The sequence below is a fragment of the Papio anubis genome, chromosome 17 (assembly GCF_008728515.1).
Source record: "Papio anubis isolate 15944 chromosome 17, Panubis1.0, whole genome shotgun sequence".
Lineage (NCBI taxonomy): Eukaryota > Metazoa > Chordata > Mammalia > Primates > Cercopithecidae > Papio > Papio anubis.
The window spans coordinates 23127002-23143783 of record NC_044992.1 but is presented as its reverse complement, the minus strand read 5'-3'; the positions used below and the strand labels follow the sequence as shown (position 1 = coordinate 23143783).

General features: G+C 40.4%; 2 protein-coding genes and 1 long non-coding RNA gene across 11 annotated transcripts in view; 1 reads left to right on the top strand and 2 right to left on the bottom strand.

Annotated features, from left to right (window-relative positions):
• NSRP1 (nuclear speckle splicing regulatory protein 1) overlaps positions 1 to 3677 on the bottom strand; it is a 67552-nt gene extending 63875 nt beyond the window's left edge. For 2 of the 5 annotated variants that reach the window (XM_031657014.1, XM_031657013.1), the window contains exons 1-2: positions 3172 to 3277; positions 1880 to 1973 (exon numbers count right to left, since the gene is read on the bottom strand). In XM_031657014.1, coding sequence (XP_031512874.1) covers positions 1880 to 1973; positions 3172 to 3188 — 111 coding nt within the window. In that variant the 5' untranslated portion in view covers positions 3189 to 3277. Of the gene's footprint in view, positions 1 to 1879; positions 1974 to 2699 lie in introns of all 5 variants that reach the window. The other 3 variants (XM_031657016.1, XM_021928220.2, XM_031657018.1) reach the window with 3 other exon arrangements.
• Positions 2550 to 16782, top strand: part of LOC116270980 — a 27945-nt gene continuing 13712 nt past the window's right edge. The window contains exon 1 of the long non-coding RNA XR_004179274.1: positions 2550 to 2627. This is a non-coding gene — a long non-coding RNA (uncharacterized LOC116270980). The remainder of the gene's footprint in view (positions 2628 to 16782) is intronic.
• EFCAB5 (EF-hand calcium binding domain 5) overlaps positions 11457 to 16782 on the bottom strand; it is a 187299-nt gene continuing 181973 nt past the window's right edge. For all 5 annotated transcript variants that reach the window (XM_031657008.1, XM_031657007.1, XM_031657005.1 and 2 more), the window contains one exon: positions 11457 to 12075. In XM_031657008.1, coding sequence (XP_031512868.1) covers positions 11885 to 12075 — 191 coding nt within the window. In that variant the 3' untranslated portion in view covers positions 11457 to 11884. The remainder of the gene's footprint in view (positions 12076 to 16782) is intronic.

The following is a 16782-nucleotide window of genomic DNA, read 5'->3' as shown; positions in this document are numbered from 1 at the left end:
CAGTGGGTCATGCCTGTAATCCCAGCACTTTGGGAGGCCAAGGTGGGTGGATCACCTGAGGTCAGGAGTTTGAGACCAGCCTGATCAACATGGTGAATTCCCACCTCTACTAAAAATACAAGCATTAGCCAGGTGGGATGGTGCGTTCCTGTAATCCCTGCTACTCAGCAGGCTGAGGCAGGAGAATCGCTTGAACCTAGGGGGCAGAGGTTGCGGTGAGCTGAAATTGCACCACTGCACTCCAGCCTAGGCAACAGAGGGAGACTCCATCTGAAAAAAAAAAAAAAAGAGGCTGGGCATGGTGGCTCATGTCTGTAATCCCAGCACTTTGGGAGGCCGAGGTGAGTGGATCACCTGAGGTCGGGTTCAAGACCAGCCTGGCCAACATGGTGAAACCCCATCTCTCCTAAAAATATAAAAAGCTGGGCGTGGTGGTGGGGCACCTGTAATCCCAGCTACTCAGGAGGCTGAGGCAGGAAAATCTACTAAATATACAAAAAATATTAAAAATACAAAAAATACTAAAAATACAACAACAACAAAAAAATTAGCCAGGTATGGTGGCAGGCACCTGTAACCCCAGCTACTCGGGAGGCTGAAGCAGGAGAATCGCTTGAACCTAGGAGGTTGCAGTGAGCCAAGATTGCACCATCGCCCTTCAGCCTAGGTAACAAGAGCGAAACTCTGTCTCAAAAAAAAAAGAAAAAAAAAATATTAAAATATGACAGGAGTATTAGAAAAGCACACATTTACTGGGCGTGGTGGCTCACACCTGTAATCCCAGCACTTTGGGAGGCTGAGGTAGGTGGATCACCTGAGGTGAGGAGTTCGAGACTAGCCCGGCCAATATGGTGAAGCCCTGTCTCTACAAAAAATATTAAAAATATACAAAACTTAGGTGGGCATGATGGCAGGTGCCTGTAATCCCAACTACTCAAGAAGCTTAGGCAAGAGAATAGCTTGAACCCAGGAAGCGGAGGTTGCAGTGAGCCGAGATCACGGCATTGCACTTCAGCCTTGGCAACTGTGCAAGACTCAAAAAAAAAAAAAAAAAAAAAAAAAAAAAAAGCACACATTTGTGGTTGTTTCTGATATATAGCTGTGGGTTTCACAGAAAAATAGAAAATTTTTTTTTTTTTTTTTTGAGACGGAGTCTCGCTCTGTCGCCCAGGCTGGAGTGCAGTGGCCGGATCTCGGCTCACTGCAAGCTCCGCCTCCCGGGTTTATGCCATTCCCCTGCCTCAGCCTCCTGAGTAGCTGGGACTACAGGTGCCTGCCACCTCGCCTGGCTAGGTTTTTTATATATTTTTTAGTAGAGACGGGGTTTCACTGTGTTAGCCATGATGGTCTCGATCTCCTGACCTCGTGATCCACCCGTCTCGGTCTCCCAAAGTAACAGAAAATGTTATTGTAGTACTATCAAGGGTAACTATTTACTACCACGATTATAACTGAGCAATTACATTTGGCAGACACTGAATTTAAAAAAAGTAGTGTTGTTAAGAACTGTTATATAGTGATCTTAGCTCATGGTTAACAAATTAAAAACTGCTTTTGCTAATAAAAATTTGTAGGAAATTGGTGACATCTTAATAACTCATACCTAGGGATCTTTACACCAACAATTTTGTTATGACAATTTCAGTAGTCTGAAAAGACTGTGTATTTGTTTAAAGTAAAGTTCACAGCTTTTAGAGGGAAAAAAATATTTTAAAAAATCGGTGGAGCTGCCTTCTTTACACATTCCTTTTTGGCAGTTCTGTAAATTATACTTCACTGTACTGACAAATAACAAAGGCAAATGTATCAGAGTCGCAAGTTCAATTTTTAAAAAATTTACATTTCCAACAATGTACGAGTAAAACATAGGTTTCCTTACCTCATCATCATCATCAGAATCATTCCCAAACACTGATGGTTTTTGCAAAACAGGGTGCAACTGCTGTGTTTTCTTTGGCAAAATAAGCCCATACCTGCATATATTTTTTTTGAAATAGAAATTAAACCATTATGTTTAAATGTTAACAAATACATCTACTATCTCTTCCACATGAAGCTACCAAATCAAAACATGTCATAAGCTTTATGAACACATAACAGACTGTTTCTGCTTCTCAGTGATGTCAAAATTCTAACATGCCGTAAGATTCTATAATTATTACTTTAAGTGATCATTTGTGGACACGGGCCAAACTCGAATACCATTTTTATCAAAGAAGAGAAGTAAATGAAAAGTTCAGAAATGTTTTAAGATGGCGAAGTGACGGTAACATTTTTAAAAAAAAATGTGTAGTGGAAAGTTTAGTTCATGTCCACCAAAGATTTTAAAATGCTTTCAATTATCCTTGTGGTCTAACAAGAAAATGGCCAGATTTTTTTTTTTCCTACTGTGTACTTATACAGTTTCTAAGAACTGACTGGATAGTGTAACTCACTAAAATTTTTAAAAGATTAACTGAGAAACCCAAGTAGCCATGGGGCAAGTTCGCATTACACTTTACTAAGATCACGTGCTTTCCTAAGCGAACCATCCCATCAGATCCACCTCCTTCAGTTTCTCACGTTTTGGCCTTTAAGATGCGGAGATCACGGGAAGCCGCATCAAAACTAAGGATTACACATCAAAGGTAAACCTTTCAAGTACGTACAGTATTTGTCTCTTTTGCGGCAACGTATATCCCAATTTCCTATATGCCTACCCTTTTTCTGTGGCTTCTCAGAACAATATTCCTAAAACGAGAAGGAAGGGCGGGAATCAGGACTTGAGCTTCTGCCAAGGAGAACAAGGCCCTCTAAGGAAGCCAGGAATTGTCTCTCTTCACACTGCCCCTGAGAGCATCCAAGCGGGGAGAAACTCAAGCGCGGGGTAGGAAGCAAGACTGAGGGGCCTCAGACCGAGCTTTTGGAAAATAGAAAAGTCTCGCTCTCTGCCCCTCAGCCTAACTTCCTTTATTTCCTCACAAGTTTCTCCCTCAAACTTCGAGCTTCCATCCTGGAAAATGTACGGGGGAGGGGAATCTACGTTCCTCAGGACTTCTCGTTTTTTCCCGTCTGTACCCCTGAAGACACAGTCCCTTCACTTCCAGCGCATTTAAAACTCCTCAGCCAAAGACACAGTCGCCGTAGTTTCTCATCCCCCAGCCTGACCCTAACTCCCGCATCACTCACTACCTGCCCGGAATCGCCATCTTGCTCCCGTGTCCGCTGAACGTGGCCGACGCCACCGTGACGCTGACGCCGATGACGTCACTTAAACTCTCGCGCGGCTTTGGGTGGCCCGGATTCTGCTTGTCTGTTGAGTGGCTGGTTTGAGTCACTTCCACCGTACTGGGAATCGGATCCCGTGGCCTCTGTTTTGTTTCGGAGCCCACCGGCTGCCTCAAAATCTGTAGGAGAAAAGAATGACAACGTTCTAGGCCAGTTGTTCCAGAGTGTGGTTCTGCGACCAGCGGCATCACCACAACAGGAGATATTGTTAAAATGACAAATTCTCGGGCCCCACCCCAAACCCGCCGAATCAGAAGTTTTGGAGTGGAGAGAGTTATCTGAATTTTAACCCGCGGGTAATTCTGATACTCAAGTTTGAAAACCACGGCCATGGCTATCGATATTCCCCCTACCCACTTCCAAGTGTTCAGTTTAACTGGTTCAGGATAATTAGGCGAAAAATGAAAATCCATGTATTAATAATACCTTACATGGGACCAAAATTATTTTTTATTTTTATTTATTTATTTTTTTGAGACGGAGTTTCGCTCTTGTTGCCCAGGCTAGAATGCAAAGGCGCGAACTCGGTTACCGCAACCTCCAACTCCTGGGTTCAAGCGATTCTCCTGCCTCAGCCTCCCGAGTAGCTGAGATTACAGGTATGTGCCACCAGGCCCGGCTAGTTTTGTATTTTTAGTACAGACGGGGTTTCTCCATGTTGGTCAGGCTGGTCTCGAACTCCCGACCTCAGGTGATCCGCCCGACTCGCCCTCCCAAATTGCTGGGATTACAGGCATGAGCCACCGTGCCCGGCCCATATATGATACCTTTTTGAAAACTCTACCCACATCTGTGCACTCATTCACTCTTGGTTCATTCCAGACTAGTCTCAGAGCAGCCAAAGAGATCAATTACTGAGAGAAGGATGTTGAAGTCTCCAACTATAATTGTGAATTTGCTTCTCCTTTCAATTCTATCAGTTTGTGTCATGTATTTTGAACTTAGGTATGTAAACATTTAGGATTGTTATGTTCTCTTGCATTAACCTCTATAGCATTAAGAAGTGGCCCTCTTTCTGGCCGGGCGCGGTGGCTCAAGCCTGTAATCCCAGCACTTTGGGAGGCCGAGATGGGCGGATCACGAGGTCAGGAGATCGAGACCATCCTGGCGAACACAGTGAAACCCCGTCTCTACTAAGAAATAAAAAAAATAGCCGGGCGAGATGGCGGGCGCCTGTAGTCCCAGCTACTCGGGAGGCTGAGGCCGGAGAATGGCGTGAACCCGGGAGGCGGAGCTTGCAGTGAGATGAGATCCGGCCACTGCACTCCAGCCTGGGCTACAGAGCGAGACTCCGTCTCAAAAAAAAAAAAAAAAAAAGGAAGTGGCCCTCTTTCTTCCTTTATTCTTTGCTTGGTCTGCTCTAAATATAACTGGCTTTCTTTTGATTAATGCTAGCATAGTGTATGTTTTTCAACCGATTTTAATCTGTGTATTTATATTCAAATTGGATCACACGTTGACAGAATATAGTTGGGTCTTTTTTATCCAGTCTGACAGTCTCTTCCATTTAATTTGGATGTTTAAAACGTTTTCATTAAAGTGACTATGATTGCAGACTGGGTGGGGTGGCTCAGGCCTGTAGTCCCAGCACTTTGGGAGGTTGAGGCCAGCATGCACAACGTAGCCAGACCCCATCTCAAAAAAAAGAAAAAAAAAGTATGATTGCTGTTTTCTACTTTTCCCAACTGTGATTCAGCTTATGATTTTCATGCTTCAGCCTCCTTTGTTGGTTTATTGACCATACTTCTTTGCTTGTTATTTTTTTAAGCTGTTGCTTTAGGGTTTCTAATATATGTCTTAAACTTATCACAGTCTACCTTAAAGTAAGAATCTACCGCTTTCTGTATAGTATAAGAAGCTTACAAAAGTATACTTCCATTTTATCTCCTAGTTTGTGCTATTGTCACTATGTCGTAAATGCACGATAAATTATTTTTGCTATAAAAAGTAAATTCGTTTTTAAAAAGATTTTTTTGAATAGGAAAAATATGTTTACCCACGTATTTATCATTTCTCATGTTTCCATGTCTTTGTGTAGATTCAGATTTCTGTCTAGTATAATATTTTTAAAAATCTTTTTTAAAATTTTTATTGAGCGGTAATTCACATATCGTACAATTCATTCATTTAAAGTGTACAATTCAGTGGTGTTTAGTAAAGCTGTATTTTTAGTATAGTCATAGTTCTACTACCCTCACCACAATCAATTTTAGATTTTTTTTTTTTTTTTTTGAGACAGAGCCTTGCTCTGTTGCCCAGGCTGGAGTGCTATGGTGCATCTTGGCTCACTGTAAGCTCCTGGGTTCAAGCCTCCTGGGTTCAAGCGATTCTCCTGCCTCAGCCTACCAAATAGCTGGGATTACAGGCATGTGCCACCACACCCGGCTAATTTTTGTATTTTTAGTAGAGACAGGATTTCTCCATGTTGGCCAGGGTGGTCTCAAACCCCTGACCTCAGGTGATCCACCTGCCTCGGCCTCCCAAAGTGCTGGGATCACAGGTGTGAGCCACTGCGCCTGGCCACTTTTAGATTATTTTTAATACCCAGCAAAGAAACCATGTACCTATTAGTCGCTCCTATTTTCCTCCAAATCCTCCAGTCCTGGGTAACCATTTTATGTCTATAGACTTGAAGTTCTATCAGTTTTAACGTCATGTATTTTGAAGCTCTGTCATTAGGTTTACGATTGTAATGTCTTCTTAATTGACTTTTCATTATCAAATAACCTTTATCATTATAATATTCTTTGCTCTGAAATCTACTTGTGTGATATTATAGCCACTCCGGTTTTCTTTTGACATTAACTCTAGGGAAAGCAAAAGGATGTACAGGAATGGAAAATAATTGTAATTTACAACATGGCTAAGCTCTAAATAGCATACATAATCATGATAATATAAACACTGAATGTTGATCTATTCTGATTAAATTACTATGTAATAATATTGAGAAGAATGGATGGGAAGTGTGTGTGTATGTATGCTGAGGAAGGAGCTAAATCTTTGTATTGTATACTGGGAGATTAATAGATATTGCCTAAATCGGAAAAACAAAAATAGCCACACAAGCATGTAATTTAACAATATAAAGGTAAATGTCAAAACCACAGCTGAAATAGAGGTTGGCAAACTTTTACTGCAGTCGGATAGCAAATAATTTAGTCCATGTGACCCATGTGGTTTTTGTGGCAACTACTCAACTCTGCCCTGATAATGTGAAAGCAGCCGTAGACATGGGCGTACCTATTCCAATAAAACTTTACCATACCAGGCAGCTGGCCAGATTTGGCCAATGGGCTGTTTACCAACTCCTGAGCAAAAAGAATTGAAAGTAGTTGATTCAGAAGCAAGGAAAATAGAGGTAAGGTGGGGCTGGGAAATGCCGTGGTCTCAGCAGACCTTGTGTAACAGAATGACTTTTTAGGAGTATGTGTTACTTTGCTTAAAATAAAGAGTAAAAAATAAAGCCCCCTGCCAGGGCTGCCTGCTTCTTGCTTGAAGAGACTGAATGGGGAATTAGTTACCCATAATTACCCAGGGGGGAACTCAATATCCTAGATAATTTGAGTTTTTCAATTGGTATATTCTGTATTCTTCCATTGCCTTTGGGACATTTTAATGAAGCGGTCATGGGATTTTCCCTAGGCTAGAAGGGACAGTTTCTCAGATGCAGTGTTGTAGAGTCTGCAGCAGTGGTGGTAACTGCAGCGGTGAATAAGGGCACAGAGAAGCCTCCTAACATTTTGGAACCCAACTTTTGAAACTTTAACCAGAAATGCTGTAAGGACAAGCTGGGTAAACCAGTAAAAGATAGTATCATCACTACCATCCTCATGGTTATTATACAACAGAAATTTCCAATCATCTTCAACTTCCAGAACAGAACAGTTGACTAAATTGGATCCATTACCGAAACCCTTGGATCTTCCATTTAATCTTTTGACACTAGTGTTACTAATGTTAACTTCACTACTTTCAGTTTCTTCTCTTTGCACCCAATCTTTTCCCCAACCAACTACTCACACCTTTTCTCTACCTATAGTTTCTGCTAACTTGTAGCATATTGAAGGCACTATGCACCAACTTCCTTCAAGGCCTCTCATGACACCTTTGGCGTCTCTAAACACTTAATTTCCTTTTATTATTTTTTAAGTTTTATTTATTTATTTACTTACTTATTTTTGGAGATGGAGTATCACTCTGTTGCCCAGACTGGAGTGCAGTGGCGCGATCTTGGCTCACTGCAACCTCCACCTCCCAGGTTCAAGCAGTTCTTCTGCTCATCTCCCGAGTAGCTGAGATTACAGGTGTGCACCACCACGCCCAGCGAATTTTTGTATTTTTAATAGAGACGGGGTTTCACCATATTGGCCAGGATGGTCTCGAACTCCTGACCTAGTGATCTGCCCGCCTCGACCTCCCAAACTGCTGGGATTACAGGCGTGAGCCACTGTGCGCGGCCTTAATTTCCTTTTAGACACTGCTCCCATTGCTGTTTCCCAGTTTGGCTTGTCCATGGTTTGGGTGCTTTTTATATTAGGCCATTTCACAAATTGGTCTCACTTTGGTAAGGGGTCACCCCTAATTCAAACAACTGTAACTAGAGAGTCAATCATGTAATGGCCACCTAGAGTTGCCTCATCACTTGAAGTGCTTGGGCAGGACAGTCTAAGCTCAGACAGTAGATGGAGGAGAGGTTAAATACGGTTAATGACTAGGAGATGGTACACCTACTGAGGGTAATAACCAAACTTAAGGGCAGAGACATTAGGCAATATTTATTTATTTATAAATTTAACAAATTTGACCAAGAAAAAGATTATGGAACTGGACAGCATTCTAGACCAAAGATGGTTCACAATGGCCCTACTTTCAAAGTGGTGAGCTATATTTATAACCAGAAAACAGGTGAAATAGGCAATATTTAATTCACTGATCTTATCAGTTGAGTTTTTTAATTAAAATTTTTATTTTTGCTTTAAATTTTTTTTTAACTTTTAGGTTGTGGGGTACATGTGCAAGTTGGTTATATAGGTAAACTTGTGTCATAGGGGTTCACTGTACATATTATTTCGTCACCCAGGTACCAAGTCTAGTATCCAATAGTTACTTTTTCTGATCCTGAGAGAGGTCTTCGTAACAAGATTCTGTGAAAGGAGAGTAAGAACATGGCGTTGATGATGTGAAGTGAGGTTTTGTGGGAGTGGCATTGCAGAAAACTTCCTATATGAGAGGAATGCACAATTCTTTTTTTTTTTTTTTTTTTTTTTTTTTGAGACGGAGTTTCGCTCTTGTTGCCCAGGCTGGAGTACAGTGGCACGATCTCGGCTCACCGCAACCTCCGCCTCCCAGGTTCAAGTGATTCTCCTGCGTCAGCCTCCCGAGTAGCTGGGATTACAGGCATGTGCCACCACGCCCAGCTAATTTTGTATTTTTAGTAGAGATGGGTTTTCTCCATGTTGGTCAGGCTGGTCTCGAACTCCTGACCTCAGTTGATCTGCCCGCCTCAGCCTCCCAAAGTGCTGGGATTACAGGCATGAGCCACCGCGCCCGGCCTGCACAATTCTTAAATTACCTTCAAATGGTCTTCTGAGTTGGAGGATTGATAATGTCCAGAAGTTCAGGGCATCTGGTCGCTTAAGCCTATTTAGATTAAGAGGGAATTGGCTGGGTGCACTGGCTCATGCCTGTAATCTCAGCACTTTGGGAGTCTGAGGGGGCCAATCACTTGAGGCCAGGAGTTCAAGACCAGCCTGGCTAACATGGTGAAGCTTGTCTCTACTAAAAATACAAAAATTAGCCAGGCGTGGTGGTGCATGCCTGTAATCCCAACTACCTGTGAGGCTGAGGCACAAGAATCACTTGAACCCGGGAGGTAGAGGTTGCAGTGAGCCAACATTGCACCACTGCACTCCAGCCTGGGCGACAGAGTGAGACTCTATCTCAAAAAAAAAAAATGAGGGAAGAGGAGGCCAATTACAAAAGACCACATATTGTATGCAAAATGTCCAGATAGGCAAATCCGTAGAGAAAAAAAATTAGCGGTTGCCTAGGGCTGGGGGTAGGAGAAAGTGGGGAGTGACTGCTAATGGGTATGTGGTGTCTTATTGGGATGATCAAAATGTTTGGCGGGCTCGTGGCTCACGCCTGTAATCCCAGCACTTTGGTAGGCCAAGGTGGGCAGATCACGAGGTCAGGAGTTTGAGACCAGCCTGGCAAACTAGCAAAAACCAGTCTCTACTAAAAATACAAAAAAAAAAAAAAAAAAAGCCGGGCGTGGTGGCCGACACCTGTAATCCCAGCTACTCGGGAGGCTGAGGCAGGAGAATCGCTTGAACCCAGGAGGCTTGAACCCAGGAGGTTGCAGTGAGCCGAGATGCACCACAGCACTCCAGCCTGGGCAACAGAGCAAGTCTCCGTCTCGGGGGGGAAAAAAAAAATCTAAAATTGATTGTGGTGAGGGTAGTACAACTCTCTAAATATATAACAAAAATTAATTCTGCACTTTAATGGGTAACTTTTATGGTATGTGGATATGTTAGTAAAGCTGTTTAAAAAGGCAGTTGGAGCTTTTTTGAGATTCCAAAGTCATTATCTTTACACTTCATGATGTTCCTGAATCATGACAAGCCAAAAGTATAAAAGAAAGTGAAGCTGGGCACAGTGGCTCATGCCTATAATCTCAACATTTTGGGAGGCCGAGGCAGGAGGATCACTTGAGTCCAGCAGTTTAAGGCTGCAGTGAGTTATGATCAAGCCATTGCACTCCAGCCTGGGGGACAGAGCGAGACCCCGTCACTTAAAAAAATAAAAAAGAAAGCAAAGGAAAGAAAGTGGTCTGGATGGTCTACACTGTGCAGTGTCATTGTTACCTATGAACTGTGAGGAAAGAGCCAATAACAAATTCAATTAATCAAGTCCAAGCTTCTGAAGCATATGTAAATATAATAAATAAATCTATTAACAGTGAAATAAATGGATTTATATATAAATCTGTATCTAACCTTTGTCAGGTATAAATAACATCTTCCTCACTCAAAATATAAGCTCCTAAGGTTGAAGGACAGTATTTCACTTGAATGATTATTTAATAAATTTAACCAATCTGGCTTGTTGGCTGCAAATTTTAAAGTAGTTTTCAAAAGACTGACAGCATGGTCATTAGCCTAGTAAGAAAGCTGGAAAGTGTGAGTGAGATTTCTAGGGTGCTGGCAAGGGCAATAAACCAGAAATTAGATGCTAGGTCCGCTCTGCCTCTTATACCCATTGTGAAGTGAGCAACTCATTTATAAAATAAAATGGAGATAATATCAGGACTACCCACTTTAGAGATATTTGGAAGAATCAGATAAGCTAGTATGTGAAAATACTTCAAGTTAAAGTGCCATGCAAATGTATGATATTTGTTATCAAGCTAGAAGTCATTTAGTTAATTTGATTTCCAGGATAATGGTTACAAACATAGCATTCTGCAAAATCTTTCCTTCCTTGCTCCCTAAAATGCCATTTGTATTCACAGTGAACTCTGTAAACTTGTTCTGAAGCCATCAGGATATGTGGTTATCAGTTTAATATCTTCAAGAACATTGTTTCTTGAAATGTTGCTGTGAATGCCCTAAAAAGCCCTCTTCCAAATATGAAACAGGCATATAGGTTAAAACCGGCATGTGATCATCCTAGAGAGGAGGACTGGTAATAACACCGCCCTCTTATCAGAAAAGGTTAAAAAGGGACAGCCAATCTCAAGTTATAAGATATTTGGACACATCACATTTTGTCAATCTAATAAAGAAAATAAAGTTTAATTTCCCAAAGTGTTATTAAAACTGGACTCTGTCATCAGATATCTTACTGCAAAATGAAATCTCACCACAGAGCAGTAAAGTTTGTCATAAAAACAAGCTTTAAACAAATATAAATTCTTTTTGCACTTCTTAAACTGAAGAGGTTTTTATCATTTAAAAAGTGTCTTCTTTTTTCCTTGAGTCATGTACATTTTCCCACAAGAATTTCTGTTCATTAAAATCACTTTTGAGTACCCCATAAATATGTACACCTACTATGTACCCACAAAAATTAAAAATTAATAAGTTAAAAATGACTTGAGTTGTTAAGGCAAGAGTAGGGGGGCAGAGAGAGGGAAGAGGTGATGCTATAAGTCTTTGAAAAATTAGAAAAACAATTCTCAGTCCATTTCTTAAAAATCTTTATTATTTGGTATTCTTTTGGTTTATCTTTATTATTTGGTATTCTGTTTGGTATTCTTGTTTTCTAAATCCTCAGTTGTTACTTTGCACCTTATAAGAATGAAAAATAACTACTCAATCAACCATAACAGTTCCACAGCAGATACAAAGCTCAAACTGAAAGGAAGCTTTCAAATATATTCTATAACATACTTGAATACACTTGGCTATGGCTACCTTCGCTGGATATTTTTTGGCTAAATTTCTTCTTAGGTACCACTTTTGGGTTTAGAAAGTGCTGAGAAAAATGTTAGGAGCAGAAGACTTTTATGGGTACCCCTTTCCAGTGGAAAATATTTTATAGTTAACAAACAAAACTGAACATGAACAAAGGATCCTAAATACAGTACCAATTCCATTATCATTCATGATCACTTCTCTTGCAAACCTTCCCCTGGCATTTTTGCATACATATAATTGTCAGTCTTGGAGGGCAACGGGGGTGTAATAGAACTATTTAGTTTTTTGGTTATCTTCGTGAGAGCTGAACAGATGTGTATCCAGTGGTATAGATGTTCAATGACAACATTACCAAATTTCCATACTTCGGTTCGGGAATGACCTGCATCAGGAAGAAAAAAGTAAGAGTGGATAGTTTTACACTTCACTATTAAGATGATAAGTTCCACTATTATGATTAAAGTTCATTAGATATGTTTTGAGTCAAAACCAAGCAGAATCTTGTATTTACAGGATTATGGATAAATTTTGGTGTAGTCATACAATGGAATACTTGACAGCAGTTAACAAAGAATTAGTTATTTGTATTCATGAATAAATCTCAAAATATTCAATAGAAAAAGTAAGTTATAGAATAATATGTACTTTTGGACACAATTAAACAGTTTTAAAACCTGCAAGATAGTATTATATTATTTATGGATTCATTAGCATATGGTAAAAATAGGACATCATGCATGAAACTAACACCAAATTCATGATAGTATTATCTCTAGGGAAAGACAAGAAGACAGTGGGATCGAGGAAGGATAGGAATCCTTAACTGTTCTTATAATGTTTTCTTTAGAAAGTCTAACTCAAACACAGTGTTAAGGTTGGATATAGAATACAGCTTCATAATGACTATGCAGGTGTTATTCTCTATACTTGCATGTTTGAAATGTTTTCTAATTAAAAATTATTTAAAGCTATGTAGTAACTGCACACCATTATATGTTTTAAGTTTTTAAAATTGAAAACTGTTAAACTGTCATTCATAAAAGTTGCTTTTTCCCAGGAGTCAGTGACTAATATTCAAATAGAATGGTCCAATGGAAAGACTATATAGAGTTGAACAGATGTGGGTTCTGTCCAATGGAAAGACTATCTAGAGTTTAACAGATCTTGGCTCTACACCAATGAGTTTTGTCACTTAACTGCTCTGAGCCTCAGTTTCTTCTCCCATAAAACAAAATTGGAAGAATTGTTTTTTCTTTTGAGACAGGGTCTTGCCCTGTTGCCCAGGCTGAAGTGCAGTGGCATGATCATGGCTCACTGCAGCCTCGACCTCCCATGCTCAGGTGATCCTCCCACTTCAGCCTCCCAAGTAGCTGGGACCAGAGGCTGAGAAAATATTTGTGAAGATCTGTCCCAGAGTAGTTGCTCAAAAATATTAACTATTAGCTGGGTGCGGTGACTCACACCTGTAATCCCAGCACACTGGGAGGCAGAGGTGGGTGGATCACTTGAGGTCAGGAGTTCGAGATCAGCCTGGCCAACATGGTGAAACCCCATCTCTACTAAAAATACAAAAATTAGCCAGGTGTGGTGGTGGGCACCTGTGATCCCAGCTACTCGGGAAGCTGAGGCAGGAGAATCACTTGAACCTGGGAAGTGGAGATTGCAGTGAACTGACATTGTGCCACTGCACTCCAGCCTGGGTGGCAGAGTGAGACTCCATTTCAAATAATAATAATAATAATAATAACTACCCCCTTTCTTTCAGATGCCTCTCACCTACAAGTCTGTTTTATTCATTTCTGTTATTCCTAGTGACTAACTCACTGCCTAACCCAATACATGTTTGCTGATTTGAGTAAACCATTTAGTTACAATTGAGTTCAAGCTTTATTATTTATTTATTTATAATTATAAATAAATAATTTATTCATTATCTTTAATCATAGAGACGGAGTATTGTTATGTTGCCCAGGCTAGTCTTGAACTTCTGGCCTCAAGCAATCCTCCCACCTAGGCCTCCTAAAGTGCTGGGATTACAGGCATGAGCCCCCGCACCTGGCTTTTTTTTTTTTAATTGAGCAAAAGCTTTTAAATATCAAGTCTTCCATCCAATAGCTTATTAACAGTAATGGCAATGATCTATTAGAATTGCTAAGCAGAACATATTTTATTTTCTTGTCTTTTATCAACACAAAGGAACAAGATTCTCTGAATTAGGTTTAGCTGTCCTATGGTTTGGAAGGAACTATACAACAAAAGGTATACTACGGGATAGGAAAGGCACATAAAATGTGGAAAACTTTCACAAGTCTCAATTTTTATTTGAAGCTGACTTTAAAACGTGGATCCAATTAATTTTCTAAAATGCTCTGTTTTAACGCACACATACGCTTACACACACACCACCCTGGCATTGTCTTTTCTCATTCAATTGTAAGTCTTCAATAAATGTTAAACTGAAACATTAAATTAAGGAATAATGAATTAGGTATTTCAAATACTAAACGTCTTTCCAGATTATAGCTCAGTAACATTAGAGAGAATTAGGAATAAAAACAAAAACAGGTGCTGCTCATGAGATCACAACTCATTTTATGGGCAACACTAGACCAATCGACATACGTACTTAAAATATTGAAGGTGCATTTGTTTTACAATTCTTTTCTCTTTTCTTTCTTTTTTTTTTTTTTTTTCCTGAGATGGAGTCTCACTCTGTTGCCCAGGCTGGAGTGCAGTGGCACCTTGTGGGCTCACTGCAACCTCTATCTCCTGAGTTCAAGCAATTTTCCTGCTTCAGCCTTCCAAGTAGCTGGGATTACAGGCGCCTACCACCACGCCTGGCTAATTTTTATATTTTTAGTAGAGACGGAGTTTCATCATGTTGGTCAGGCTGGTCTCGAACTCCTGACCTCAGATGATCTGCCCGCCTCAGCCTCCCAAAGTGCTGGGATTACAGGCATGAGCAACCGCGCCCGGCCAATTCATCTCTCTTTCTATGAATTAGTTTCCTGGAAACCCTACAAGGTAAATGACACAGGTTTCTAAAGATAGTCTTAATGTCTCAATGATATGAAGCTAAATAAAATAAAATTCAACCTAGGACACTCCTAAAAGTTCTAATTTTCGGAGACAGAACAGCTCTGCTGCTCCCCTCAGCTTTTCTTCCGCCCTTCCGTAATGCCCATGAAGAGCTCTGTTCCTTTGACCCCTGCCACAGTGTTCTTATCTGAACATCCACATGAGCAGACACCCATCTGCAGCCATTATTAAGCTAGTCGCCATCTCCATGGTGATTCAACGACACGAGGATGGTGAGCGAGGTCGCTCTCTTTCACAAGACCCTGTTGCTTATTTCCTGTCTTATTGTTACCGAGACAGAAGCTCCGAAAGTGTCTGGACGGTGGTTCCTGTTTCCCTGTCCTTTCCAGAGGTTGATGCGTTAACGACCTGCTCTAATGATTCCTCTAATGAGCCTCCAGCGCTCTGCTGGGTTCCCTATTAACGGTTGAGTGCTACTGCCCTCTTGTGGTAGATGCATGCCAGATCTTTGCAGCTTGGCCCACGACAGACCCCACTCACACAGACTTAGTAATTTTTTCAAGCAGATAAACGCTTATTTTATAACCATAGAAATAACGCTTTTTTTTTTTTTTTTGCTTTGCTTTGGAAAAGTGTATAGTAAATTATATGAATACATCTAATGTATAGAGAATACTGGGTCGACCTTTGAGTCTATTTATGGACATTAGTTCAGAAACATGATATTTTTGTAGGTTCTAGTTTAATCAAACTTTTAATTACACAGTGAATTCATTATGCTGGGAACACTGGGCTATAGTAGGATATTTCTGAATTAAAACTCTATTTATGGATCTCTGCTTTTAACACTGGAGTAATAAAATTAAATCTTTTGGGAATGATGGATAATTAGCATAGATGGGCAAAGCAAAAAGAAAGAAGTACTTAAGCTTCAAGTACAAAAGCTAAAATGTAACTGCTCCTTTCAACTAACAATCCAAGATCAGCTGCATTTTTTGCTGTTCCTCTTCTTCATTAGTTCTCTTAGTTTTCGTTCTCATTTCTATTGCTTCACATACCCCAAGTCACTCCTTAATATTACAGCCACACACAATGAACTGAAGGTCCCTGCAGCAATAGAAGGGTATATGTATGCAAATTTCTTTTCTTTTCTTTTTTAGACGGAGTTTTGCTCTTGTCATCCAGCCTGGAGTGCAATGGTGCGATCTTGGCTCACTGCAACCTCTGCCTCCCGGGTTCAAGCCATTCTCCTGCCTCAGCCTCCCAAGTAGTTGGGATTACAGGCTTGCACCACCAGACCTGGCTAATTTTTTTGTATTATTAGCAGAGATGGTGTTTCACCACGTTGGCCAGGCTGGTCTTGAACTTCTGACTTCAGGTGATCCACCTGCCTTGGCCTCCCAAAGTGCTGAGATTGCAGGCGTGAGCCACCGTGCCCGGTCATGTATGCAAATCTCAATCAGTTTTTTTGTAGGCAGGAGAACTTACATCTGCCATGGCAATCAGGCACTTAATATGTCATTGTTAATTTAATGTGGTCCCAAAGGCACTGTAGGGTACTGCCTCCCAGATTTATCAGGAAAAATATCAGTGTTACATGGGGAGTTAAAAACACATTTTTCTCGAGTAATCGAAGTTTGGGGGGAAGTTTGTTCCAGGATGAATGCTGGAATCAGTTTCATTCCCATTGCAAGCATATTTCTGTACAATGTCACAAGCATAATTTCACATAATTTCTGTACAATATCACATGTAGTGGCTTTTTTAATGATGTAGCTATAAATCAAGTCATGTGTAAATTGAAATCAATGCAAATTATATTTACAAAATTCATAGTTTAATGTAGTGGCCTCCAAGCTCTTTTGATCATGTACCTCTATCAGTAACAAACACTGAGCATGTGACCCCATATATATATATATATATTTATATTTATAAATTATTTATTTTAAAACATTTTAAACAAAAAAGTAGAAATTAACAATGAGTTAAAAACATTATAAAGAAAAGTCCTTTGGTGGGGTGCAGTGGCTCACGCCTGTAATCCCAA